Source organism: Typopeltis vanoorti, chromosome 15, assembly GCF_054136105.1.
Source record: "Typopeltis vanoorti isolate ZY-2024b chromosome 15, IOZ_Tvanoo_1.0, whole genome shotgun sequence".
NCBI lineage: Eukaryota > Metazoa > Arthropoda > Arachnida > Uropygi > Thelyphonidae > Typopeltis > Typopeltis vanoorti.
In genome coordinates, this window is record NC_143563.1 from 20,329,525 (window position 1) to 20,343,541 (window position 14,017).

Sequence of the window (14,017 nt, forward strand, 5' to 3'; positions counted from 1 at the left end):
TTCTCTTGTGAGTTGTGGAAACTCATTTTCACAGAAAAGTAACTTGAAAACCCTTATGTTAGTTCATACTCAAGAAAAACCATTCCCTTGTGAGAATTGTGGAAAGGCATTTTCAAAGTCAAGTAACTTGAACACTCATTTGTTAGTTCATACTCAAGAAAAACCTTTCTCTTGTGAGAATTGTGGAAACGCATTTTCCAAGGCAAGTACCTTGAAAACCCATATGTTAGTTCATACTCAAGAAAAACCATTCTCTTGTGAGAATTGTGGAAAGCCATTTTCACTGTCAAGTAACTTGAAAACTCATTTGTTAGTTCATACTCAAGAAAAACCTTTCTCTTGTGACAATTGTGGAAAGGCATTTTCTAAGTCAAGTAACTTGAAAACTCATTTGTTAGTTCATACTCAAGAAAAACCATTCTCATGTCAGAATTGTGGAAAGTCATTTTCACAGACAAGTAACTTGAAAACTCATTTGTTAGTTCATAATCAAGAAAAACCTTTTTCTTGTGAGAATTGTGGAAACGCATTTTCCAAGTCAAGTACCTTGAAAACCCATATGTTAGTTCATACTCAAGAAAAACCATTCTCTTGTGAGAATTGTGGAAACACATTTTCCAAGTCAAGTACCTTGAAAACCCATATGTTAGTTCATACTCAAGAAAACCATTCTCTTGTGAGAATTGTGGAAAGGCATTTTCAAAGTCAAGTAACTTGAAAACTCATTTGTTAGTTCATACTCAAGAAAAACCTTTCTCTTGTGACAATTGTGGAAAGGCATTTTCTAAGTCAAGTAACTTGAAAACTCATTTGTTAGTTCATACTCAAGAAAAACCATTCTCATGTGAGAGTTGTGGAAAGTCATTTTCACAGACAAGTAACTTGAAAACTCATTTGTTAGTTCATAATCAAGAAAAACCTTTCTCTTGTGAGAATTGTGGAAACGCATTTTCCAAGTCAAGTACCTTGAAAACCCATATGTTAGTTCATACTCAAGAAAAACCATTCTCTTGTGAGAATTGTGGAAAGGCATTTTCAAAGTCAAGTAACTTGAAAACTCATTTGTTAGTTCATACTCAAGAAAAACCTTTCTCTTGTGACAATTGTGGAAAGGCATTTTCTAAGTCAAGTAACTTGAAAACTCATTTGTTAGTTCATACTCAAGAAAAACCATTCTCATGTGAGAGTTGTGGAAAGTCATTTTCACAGACAAGTAACTTGAAAACTCATTTGTTAGTTCATAATCAAGAAAAACCTTTCTCTTGTGAGAATTGTGGAAACGCATTTTCCAAGTCAAGTACCTTGAAAACCCATATGTTAGTTCATACTCAAGAAAAACCATTCTCTTGTGAGAATTGTGGAAAGGCATTTTCAAAGTCAAGTAACTTGAAAACTCATTTGTTAGTTCATACTCAAGAAAAACCTTTCTCTTGTGAGAATTGTGGAAACGCATTTTCCAAGTCAAGTACCTTGAAAACCCATATGTTAGTTCATACTCAAGAAAAACCATTCTCTTGTGAGAATTGTGGAAACGCATTTTCCAAGTCAAGTACCTTGAAAACCCATATGTTAGTTCATACTCAAGAAAAACCATTCTCTTGTGAGAATTGTGGAAAGGCATTTTCAAAGTCAAGTAACTTGAAAACTCATTTGTTACTTGAAAACTTGAAAACTCAAGAAAAACCATTCTCTTGTGAGAGTTGTGAAAAATCATTTTCAAGGAAAAGTAACTTGAAAACCCATTTGTTAGTTCATTCTTAAGAAAAACCATTTAGTTGTGAGTGTCATGGAAAAGCATTTTCAAATAAAAGCAACTTGAAAACGAATTTGGTAATTCATACACAAAAGAAACCGTTTCATTGTCAGATTTGTGGAAAGGCATTTCCTCACTCAAGTAGCTTGAAAACCCATTTGTTAATTCATACTCAACAAAAAAATCATTCTCTTGTGAGAGTTGCGGAAAGGGATTTTCAAAGTCTAGCCACTTGAAACCTCCTTTGGTAGTTCATACCCAATAGTAACCATTCTATTGTGGGAAGCCTTTTCAAAACTCAAGTAATTTTAAAACCCATTTTTAGTTCTTACCGAAGAAAAAACATTCACTTGTGAGAGATGTGGAAAGGCATTTTCAAAGTCAAGAAACTTGAAAATCCATATGTTAGTTCAACCCCAAAATCCAATTCCATTGGGAGAGTTGTGGAGTATTATTTTCTCAGAAAAATAGCTTGAAACCTCATTTCTTAGTTCATATCCAAGAAAAATCATTCAATTTTGACAGTTGCTATAAGTCATTTTCACAGGCTCGATATCTGAAAAGCAATTTTTTTATTTTTAAACACAGCCATTTATTGGTTCATACTCAAAACACATTTCGCTGTATAATATGAAATCAATACTTTCAGAAGTAGGCAAGTACAATCAGGTAATCTTAGAAATCAAAGTCTTTCACAGTAAGAAGTGTTTCACTTGTGCAAAGTGTGGCAAGCGTTTTTGCACATCAAAGGAAATGAAAAGACATTTATTAGTTCACTGAAAGAAAAACATCTTGTGAGATATTTGGGAAAATATTTTCAGAATCGAACCATGTGAAAACCCATTTTAAGTTCATTCCAAACAAAAACCATTCTCTTGTGAACGGTTGTAGAAAGGCATTTTCCCACTCCAGCAATTCGAAAATCCATTTGTTAGTTAATATACAAGTTTTGCTGCCTTTTGCATGAAAACAAACCGTTTTAATTTGAAATGCGATTTACATATTTTGCCGTTAATCAATTTAAATAAAACTTCTAAATTTACATTCAGAACTCCTCTCCTATAGAAAAGTATTGGAATTGTTTCAAATTGAAATGAATGGAATCACTACTGTTACTCAAAATAACATTTCCATTGCCAATAACATGTCAGAGATTCCTATCATTACTTAAATAAAAGTTCTTTAATGCAATCAATGTTGTTGTTTAATGTATTTTAAGCGTTAATATGTTATTTACGGATCTTAGTGTAAAACATTCGAAATTAGTTGACTCTCTGTTCTAAAATAAATTATTGTTCTAGAACATTTTTTCTAACTGAAAGATTCATATTTGGAAAATGTTAGAAACTTAAATTATTTTTTAAACATATCTCTTGAAGATTAGGATAATTTTCGTTTGCAATTTGGTGCTAGGTTTGTTAATCTTACTTACAATTTTATGAGTGTTAATTCAATGAACAATTCATGTAATATTTTTCAATTTATCCTTTTCTTTGTATTACTTTCAAGTGGTTAGAAGTTAAACATGTTTTCCTTTACCACATTCCTGTTTGTTCATACTTGCTAATATGTTATGTTAATTTTTATATATGTATCTTTTTTGCCAAAACAGTTGTTTTTGCAAATGTATCTTTTACACACGATTAATAAATCACCTTGTTTTGAAATGTCGAATGTCTTGTTATTCAGTGAAATAATTTATAAAAAACACTAGAAAAATTATAAATTCTTTGAAAAATTCCTTTCCGGAGAAAGCGGAATTAATTTTTATATCAACACCATAGACAAGTGGGATAAAACGTTTCAAACGACGTAAAGAACTCCCCGATAACATTTGCCGTATAAACATTTTTACTACACAAAAGAACTGTTTAAATCTATCAATTTTATGAAACTAAGAGTAGGTGAACTTAATAAAATTGTTCACTTTCTGTATATCTTTAATATACATCAATAAAAGTCAATTATGTAATCATCACCTTTCAGTTTTTCTGTATAATTATTGCTTTTCCAATGAGGAAAGTGATTAATCTCCGTATCAGAAATATTTGCTCTGAAATTTGCCCTCTGATCTTTTTTCGAAACTTTCCAAATTTCTGTATTTATTCGCCAGTCAAACGAGGATGAATCTTCAACATCCCAAATTTCGATTCGTTATACTGTACACTGAATGAAATCTCTTCGCTCTTCACTTTGACAGAGTTAATATTCTATTTTTAAAAAATTTCTGCGAAAATTCCAGTTATCTGTAAATTGGGAACTTGTTACACATACGACATTTCGCATATTCAATATTTAATAAAGATGCACTATAAAATCCCGATTTTATATTTAAATTCATAAACTAAATACAGTATTTTCAGTGTTTTAGTATTTTTAACACCGACTTATTTTTTAATGAATTCGGTCTAGGGGCTACCATTGGAATATTTTACAATAAAAAATATTCAAAGGAAAGAACCATTGAAATGGAAGTAGCTTTTATCCGCTAAATATAGAACAACACATAATACAAATTATTATGCAAATATTTCTTCATGCCTATCATAATATATCATCAGTACAAACAACGAACAACAATAAAGAATTCCATAAAGAAACAGTACAGTGCATGCGTTAAATTGGAATCCTTCTGTGTATAAAGTCGTGTGTTTATCAGTTAAAAATATTGGGATTAAACTAACTAAAACTAGTTATAAAGGAAATGTATAGGAGATTATACATTTATGTAATGCTATTGAGGACAACAATTTCTAATTCTTTTGAACAATAAATTGAGGTTAGGTCGAAGAAGTAGGACTTCAGCAATTTCTTTGTGTAAACATTCATGTTTACATATCGGATTCTGTGGTTAGTGATTTCAATTCCATGTTGTGCCATGCCAGATTTCTGAAGTTTGATCAGCAGAATGTGGTCTTGTGTCCATAAGTACGTTTATTTACAGATCTTCCTAATTGCTCATAGTAAGACAACTCGCAAGATTATGGTACTTGGTTTATGCCAGGCAGTATCGTTGATAATCGTTTTTCTTTTGGAGAAGGCAGGAGGTCACGAATTTCGTTGATGGGTTTATAGATAGCAATGAGATGATATATTTTCATAATTTTCACCACACGAGTTCTGTAGACCTATTGATGTCTGGATTGCTGTATGGGGAGAGTGGTTAATTATTTTTGGGTTATTGTTGTATTACATCCATTTAGTAAGGCTGCTTCTTTTACGATTTCCAGTTCTTGTTTTAGAGTTTCTTCAGAAGAACAAATCTTATGTTCTCTTGATACTAGGAATTTTATGATGCCGTATTTCTAAGATTGATGGTGGACTGATGTATTGCGATTATAACGACCTAAAAAAGTTCGTTTTCAGTAGTCAGTAGTGGAAATGGATCCATCTTGCTTACGTCAGATGTGTACATTTATAAAGGAAATACCTTTTAATTATTCTAGTGTTAACTTAATACGGGATGTGTGAAGTCGATATTTTGTAGATATGAGTGGAGCTCTGGACCTGTGTGGATCCAAACTAGAAAGACATCATCAATGTACTGTAGCCAAATTGTGGGTTTCGTTTTCATTTTTCTGCCTGAGATTGCGGTTAAAATTATTACTGGGGTGTGTCAGTTTTCTTGAAATTCTAATCAAGATATCTCCACCAGGAGTAGCCGGAGTTAAAACTATCCGAAATGATAGCAAAATAATTAGCAGGAATGCAGAGCAAAATCTATAGCGACATCTGATAAAAATTATAATAACAATTTAAGACCAATCATGAAAGGTCTGTGCAAAGATATTGGGGGAAGTCTGTAGGCAGTAATTATAACAGATCAATTTAAAAATTATTTTACTGTTTTCAAACATAATTGAAATAATACTATTCTAGGATTAAAGTAGTGTTACCGTTTGAATACAGGTATTTACTTGTGTTCAGACGATATCATTTGTATCGTTATACCTTTTTAGTGCTTTGAGGGTAGATGTGTGTACAAATTGGCGATGTTATGCAGCAGAAATAGAGGAGATGATGGATCTTCAGATAAAGGTGGATAAGCAGATATAGCTAATGGGACATTGCTAAAATGGTGAAGATGAAATCAAATGTTACTATACTAATACATTGACAAATGAATATAAGGTTATTTGCCATTCTGTTTTTATGATGTTTGGTCATCTGGAATTATGAGAGGTTTCTATGCCTTGGCAGAGATAGATCTCAAGGATTAGGTGTAGAATGTTAGCTATGAGGATAGTTTGAGGGAATATAATTTGGGAATCTTGATAAATAGGAGGGGTGATATCAATGAGCCATACATGTTTTAGAGATCAATTTAGATTGATACTTCTGAAGCTTTTCAGAGTTGCAAAAGGAACACCGTCCATGAATTTAAACATCATCTGATGAAGAGAGTATGGCAGACAACAGCCGCTATTTGCTGGTCTCTAACGCATATTATTTCATGCAATATATCATTATCTGAAATAATATGAGTTCTACCATTGATTTTCTTGAGTTTGCGAGATTAGAAACCCGAATTTCCTAAATAACCGTATACTTCCATGATAGCGATCGAGTAACTGCTTGAAGAAAGATTAAGAACGTTTTTCTACTCGTCGACTGTAATCAAACTTAGAAAACAGTCTTTCTTCTTGCAGCACTAGCTTTATGGATGCAAACTAATTCCACAGGCCTAAAAACAAAAAATACTTGCATTTTCAAAAACAGGTTAACACTTGTTTGCTGTACTAACAGGGACGTTTTTTTATTTCAAGGAAAGCAGTTTTTTCAGCGAATTATTTATCCATTATTGATATTTTTTTATTGGAGTTTGTCCTAAGTCGAAGACAAGTTCAAGTTTCGGTTGTAAACAATCCTGTAATTGGTCGTATATGCGATCTTATCTTTCTAATTGGAAGAAGATATGAATGATGCAAACATGAACGGAGATAGCGGAAAAAAATATGAAGAAAAATTATGAACCACTTCCACCTTTAACTAAGAAATATTACCATCATTTGTATGAGTTGAACTCCGACGAACAATAGTCGGTAAATTTATTATTCTGCTTATATCGGTCCCCCTTGATTCTTTGAGCTTGCAATGCCTGCTGCTCGACTCGGTAGTTTTCGGGTTCAAGGGAAACAAAAAACACTCAGTTTATTAACTTCGTTATGAACGAAACACCACGCAGATGAACTGTCAAGAAATAAATGGATTTATAACATAAAGAAGTTGATTTATTTTAATTTACTTTTTATTCAACAACAGTTTTCCCATCCAAAGCGAGAGAGTGTTCAGTGATGATAATATCTTTTTTCTACCTTATTCCTCTTTTTGTATCGAACAGAAACAAATAAGACAATGGATTTTATAGATCCAAATTTTTGACTAAGATGGATTGGTGTATTTTTTTTGGTTCGTTGCTGTGATTACAGAGTGGGAAATGATATAATTGCTCTCATGTGACTACAGAAAATAATTCAAAGTCTGTCACTTATAAAGGTAAAAATGGACACAGAATACTTAATTTTGTTGGTCTCTTTCATGTGTCACCTTCATTAAAGTAACTTCTGTTCCGGTTGTTATTCTTTTTCAATTGTTTTGACTTTTATCTTATTTTTTTTGTTGTTGCTCTCAAATTTTAGGTTATTTTCCGTTTTATACCTAAACATGGAAGAAAAAAAATGTGTTTGTGTGTTTGAGGGGTGGGTGAAGAGGACACCAGTGATATCCATTAATTAATTATTTTAGAAAATATCTACTGGTATATTGACAAATGTTCTCCCATAGTTCCACAGTCGAGCCGAAGATCCCAACACATGAAAAAATATCCTCCCAGAATTCCAATCATTCCCATAATGGCACACGCGAAAAAATGCTCATCACAGCCACATCCACGTCCCAGAATTCCATCCTCTGACCATCACCAATTCCATACGGGAACCAAAACATACAACGTGATGTGACAGACAGATGTGTCCTTAGGGATATTCCAAGGATTCCATAATCGATCTTATCTTTAACCATCACCCACAATTCTATACGCGAACATTTACCCAGAATGCCATACGCGAACTAAAAGACACAACGTGATATCACAGAAAGATGTATCCCCCAGGGTAATTCCAAGGATTCCATATTTGATCTTACCTCTAACCGTTACCTATAAGTCCATACGTGAACAAAGACACAATGTTATGTCAATGACAGATGCTACCCCCCCCTTCCCCCGAGGGAAATTCGAAACATTCCATACTCTAACAAACACCCAGAATTCAGCGCTCTGATCATTTCCGGCAATTCCACATGCAAACCAAAGACTCATGGTGACATCAAAGATTGATGCTCCCCTCCCCCACAGAAATTCCAAACATTCCATACTCTAAACATCACGCAGAATTTCATACTAAAACGATTACCCATAAGCCACCACTGTAAACAAAAAAAACAAGGTATTCCACAAATATGCCACCTACGACACACAGGAAGTCATACCTCCGCATTACAATAACTTCCTTTTCCACTTCAGTTCAATGACATCACTTTTTCTCATCTATCAAATGATGTCACTTATCTACATCTGATAAAAACACACACCCATGACGCTGACGTCACTTCCCCCATTTCCCTTACCTCTATTTGGTTTAGTGTCCTACCAATCAAAGCAGGTTTCCTGAGTCACATCCCCCACCATTTACCCTACTGCTATTTTGTTCAAAGTGCCCTTACTACTACTACTGAGGACTCAAATAAGGTCATTGTACCGTAGTGAGCATGATGTATGAAACTGTATTTATTGAAGATTAACTCAAAATAAAACAAAATTCCATTTGATGCATTCCAGTCAGAAAAATCGTTAGTCCTGAAAGTTCTCTGCAGACCACTGATAGGAACTTTTACAAGCCACTTGTGGGTTGAGGTAAGCAGAAGGACAATAAATTTATCTACTACTTAAAGGCATTTACAACCTTCTCTAGAGAAGAAGAGTGGTTAAAGAGTGGAATCATTACCCCCCCCCCCTTCGAGAACAATCAGGTGGTGGAATGGTGTGGAATCATTTGCAACAGTCTTCAGCTTGGTTTATCTCCGACTATTCTGGTAGAAAAGAGTCTAATTTAACATACATAGAATTTTTTTTACAGTAATGGCTTTCATGGAGAAAACGTTTTCTCAATAGCATCGTTTTTAGTCAAGTGCCATTCATGTCAACTTAAATGTCTTGCACAGTCTAATAAATTCAGTAGAGAAATAATGATAATAGGAAAAATCTCTTAATAAGTATTGATTGATTTTCTTATTATTCTACTGTAAATATCGTTGAAAGTATCCCTCTTGTCAGGTAAAAAATAGAAAAACAATTGTTACATGTTTCAAACAGAACTGCATTCTACAGTGGACAACACTACTTGATATATCACGGTTGCATGTATATTCTTTGTATATATATTACACAAGTGCGAAAGCATTCGCAGAAGTGTAGTCTCAGAACTGTGTTTGTATTCATGAATTTACGAATACAATTTGCCGATGCATATTGTATATAGAGTCGTTTTTTTAAAGTATTTGAGATTTGTAGATGTTAATGTTTTCTATGCAAAGTGGTAGTCAAAGTTTTGAGTTATTTTGGATGTTCGAACCAGGAGTAGATTATATCCAATGCTTATATTTTCATTCGATTTATTGCACTCGTATTTGTAGTAACGAACCACGTCTCGCATTTAGGCTTCTGCTTCCTCTTGCGTTCCACGGTGTAACAATTTCGCCAACACAAAAACATTAAATGGAGAAATGTTGTGCAGAAATTTAAATTAAAATCGTTGCTTTCGTAAACGATTCTAGATAATATGTAATTAGAATCACTGTCGTTTGAAGTACGAGAATTAAACGTGACAGAAGTGCCATCAATAGACCAAGAGGATGTTTGCAAAGATTCATAAAGATACAAAATGTTTAAATTCGCGCAAATCCTAATTAGCAGCCGATTGGTTTTGTTGATGTGTAAAACTGAACTCAGGTTTCAAGGTTTTAAATTCACAAGAAATCACGGAATTCAAGATTTCGAAAATTTTGAATGATAGTAAATTGAACTGAATGCTTCTTCACTGTGGTTGGAATGCACACAGAGTGGAGCATGCATAAATAATAATAATAATAATAATAATAATAATAATAATAATAATAATAATAATAATAATAATAATAATAATAATAATAATAATAATAATTATTATTATTATTAGTAGTAGTAGTAGTAGTAGTAGTAGTAGTATATTCACTTAACAGAGTTGACAATCAAAGAGTAACAAGAAACATGAAATCGAATAATGAAATCTTTGACTGAATTGAAAAGAATTTATTTCCAGTTTTAAGCAAGGCTTTTGAGGCATATCTGGGAGGATCAACTTGTCCAGGAGTTTCATAAATCTTCTTGATATTGATCCTAGCGCTCCTATGACAGCTGAAATTGTCTTTGCTTTTTTACTCTAAAGGTGTTTAATTTCAACTCCAGATCCTTAAACTGGATCAGGTTTTCATGAATTTTTCTTCTATCCTACTCCACTATTCCCTGGTATTGTCCTATTAATAAACCACACATGTTGTTGTTCGGCTACAGTAATGACTGGCATTAAGTTCAAGATGTCTATCTGTCTGAATTTTAAAGTTCGATATATCTTGGCATTTTCAATAACTTTTTCAACTGTGTGTTTGTTCCTAAGAGAGTGTACAAGTTGGTAAACCATGTTTCCTGGACAAGTTACAGCGTTCAGCTTTGCAGTTTTACATTAGATAGTAAGACAAAGCTTACAATATTTTGTCAGCTTTGTATTACAGAGCTTAAATAATAATAATAATAATAATAATAATAATAATAATAATAATAATAATAATAATAATAATAATAATAATAATAATAATAATTGTTTAAACAGAATAAATGCATAAAATGAAATAAAACATATATACACTTTATTTTAAAATTGATCGGCATTTGGAACACAATATACCTGATATCACAATTATCGAACATCGACAGGTTTTGATTACTGATATCGCAGTAACCAGTGATGAAAATAACAACAAAGAACTGGAAAAAATTACTAAATATCGAGATCTAACTGTGACTTAAACACACCAATATCGGTGCACTTGGTGCAACTTCAAAGAAGCTGTCCAACTATTTACAGCAATTAAGCATCAACGAAGTGACCCCATATGATCTACAAAAAACAGCATTACTTGGAACAGTCCATATTTTACGACGCTACCTGACGGGCTATTCTTAGATTCTTGGGTAGAATCTGAATTGTTCTGCATCACCAGACAAAGTTTTGTTTATATGATATCTTGTTTTGACTGTGTATCAATTATGTGAATGAATAAAACAACAACAACAACAACAACAATAATAATAATAATAGTAATAGTAGTAGTAGTAGTAGTAGTAGTAGTAGTAATTATAATAATAATAATAAAACCAAACCTAATAACAATAATAATAAAAGTGAGGGGCTTCTTACAGTTTACACTACGTTAGATGTGAATTACTATTAATTTTACAGAGTATTTTCAGTTTGCACAATGTCGACTTTAATTTTTTTTTCTTTCATTTTGTAGTTTTCATTTTAGCTTTCACTATTAGCATTTAAACATAACTTTTGTTTGCTATTTTTCTAGAGAAATTGTAAAATTAAACTCAATCCGCTCCAAGTATCAGAGAAATGACAAACCTTTTCGCCTCCTGTTTCGACAAAATTTCTGTCGTTTCACTTCGATGAAATACTATAGAAATAACATGCAAAGTGAATGTTTTTTAAAAACAGATTTGCATTTCACTTACCATTTGCAAATGCATGAAGTCTGACATTGAAACTGCAATTGTTTGTCCATGAAGTTTTATGCGAAATAATATGAAAGAGGGCCACACGTACTGAAGACTTTTAAATAACTGTTTAAACAGAATAAATTCATAAAATGAAATAAAACATAGATACACTTTAATTTAAAATGACCTTTAACATAAGATTAATTATAGCACAAAACAAACCTTGCATAAGCAATAAAGTAAACGAAATATTGTGTCTCCAAATGTAGCTTGAAACACACAAATTGTTTTTGTCTGCGTAGAAATCAGTTGGTTGGTTTGAAAAATTCAAATAATAATAACGGTGAAAGCTTTCCCCATTGCGGGAGATTTGGGGTCTACTACTCCCATAGTGACCCAGTCCATATTGGGAGAGTATATCTATACTTGGGTGAAGGAATGTATGAAGGTGGAAGACAATCATCCATGCCTACGCGGGATTCGAACCCGCAGCCTATTGGCTGGAAGGCGGATACGTTAACCACTGGTCCAACCAGTGCGGCCTTTGCATGATACATTAGCTTATTCTCTTCTGGTTGATAAACGTTTGATTCATCTAGCTTTAGACTTTCAAACAACAGCACCCATCAGCCTTGGATGATAAGAATAACAATGGCAGTTTTTAAGCCATTATTGATAACTGCAATGGATATATACACACGAAGTGTTGTTGTTGATAAGTCTGATGTATTTTCCTCATGTATTCATTGTCCTTGCAGTTTTCTTTAATGTATTTAGATTTCAGTTTTTCCGCTTTTTGTAAACTTGTGTAATAGATAGTGTGCTTCTCTGTGGGAGTGTTATGATCCTGAACTATCATGATTTTAAGTTAAAATTAAAATCAATATTTTAATGTTCATAGACTAAATAAAAAACTGATTTACTTCAGCATATACACTTCGTGTATACATTTCACTATTCTGGAAAGTACGAATAAAGAAAAATCAGAAGGAAAGTAGAATTAGTTCAGTTAAACTTCTCCCGTATGTCTTGCAACGAAGTCATTTCAGTTCAATCATCTAAAAGTACTAAAACGGATGTTGGATATATTTCTGTTTAATTCTCGTATTTACATCATGAAAAACGTGCTTTTCTCCTATTCATTCTTTGAAAGATATAAAAGTAATTCCAGTGTCCGCGCAATCTTCTGCATTTGGAGAACTCAACAATTTGATCTGTTCAAGTGTTGCGTTCCATGAGTACTACCTCATAGACATGGAAAACCTTTGTCGAGTAGTCGTTGGCATAGTTTCGCTGATAGCTGGAGATACTAAATTACTGGATAAGCACACTGATGCACAAATGAATGCGATACCACTGAACTCATTATTATCTCGATTTCCCAATGCCGTATCTCTGTCATATCTTTGTGAATGAAGAAGTTGTGTACTATGAAGAAATGAATCCGGCCACACGAATTTAATTTTAATTTTACTTGTCTATATTTTAATATTTAAACACGGAAGGTATTGACTATTCCTCAATTTCATGTGGTAACATAACCCCTTCCATAGAACTGTTGAGTTTATTGTAATTGCTCTCAATAATTCCAAGTTAAATTATATTCAATTAATTACCTTTCACTCTTGCGAACAATGAAACAATGTGATTCTGTTGAGGCTAAAAGAAACACAGATCTGTCTAGTCGTGAAGTGCCCTTATAAAGCCATCTTTTTATTATATCTTCCCCTAAATAGGAGATAGCTTTACTGAACAATGTTTACGCCAACGTTCCACGCATGCTTGTAGGGATATTTCCACTCACCACGGGAGTTAATGTTTCATAAACTAAAAAATCCTGCTCGTTTTCTAATTTCAAAAATGTTTGTTTCCTTTGTATTTGCCAGAAAAAAATCCAAATTCCTTTTTCTCCTCAATTTTGATTTATTTGCAGTTGCTGGGAAATTGACCAGTGACTAAGAATATAAAAGTCAGTATATTGATTTAGTTGGTTTGTCTCTTTTCAAAGATGAAACATGCAGAGTTTCCAAAAGTTGACAGAGGTTCCCTCGCCATTCTTTAGATGAAAAGCCCTAATCAAAGTTTCTTTCGTTCAAGACGGAACTCGAACCACAATTACAAGAAGAGGGACGCAACACTTTATGAGTTCTATTATTAATACTATTTTATTAGTTCAGTCTCGAAAATAGCAAAACGCTGAAGAGGGTAAAACATCCTTCACGGGAGTATTAGCTCAGCATATCTCGGTAAGCGATATAACACTTGTTTTCCATAACTTTTTCCGGAACTACGCTTTAAATAAATTCCTATGATTCCACATAAATGAAGTAATGGGTCTGTAGAAATTCTGAATATCAGAAAATAAAAGTCGAACATACGGGCTCCTGGGCATAGCTAATGACCTTTATGTTGTGCATCCCAAGACAGCTGCAATGTCTAACGTTAGA

General features: G+C 33.0%; 1 protein-coding gene across 1 annotated transcript in view; it reads right to left on the reverse strand.

The window, feature by feature from the left end:
* Positions 1–2,281: 2,281 nt before the first annotated feature.
* Positions 2,282–14,017, reverse strand: part of LOC150098461 (uncharacterized) — a 55,182-nt gene continuing 43,446 nt past the window's right edge. Inside the window, exon 3 of the mRNA XM_090405220.1 lies at positions 2,282–2,309. Coding sequence (XP_090261346.1) covers positions 2,282–2,309 — 28 coding nt within the window. The remainder of the gene's footprint in view (positions 2,310–14,017) is intronic.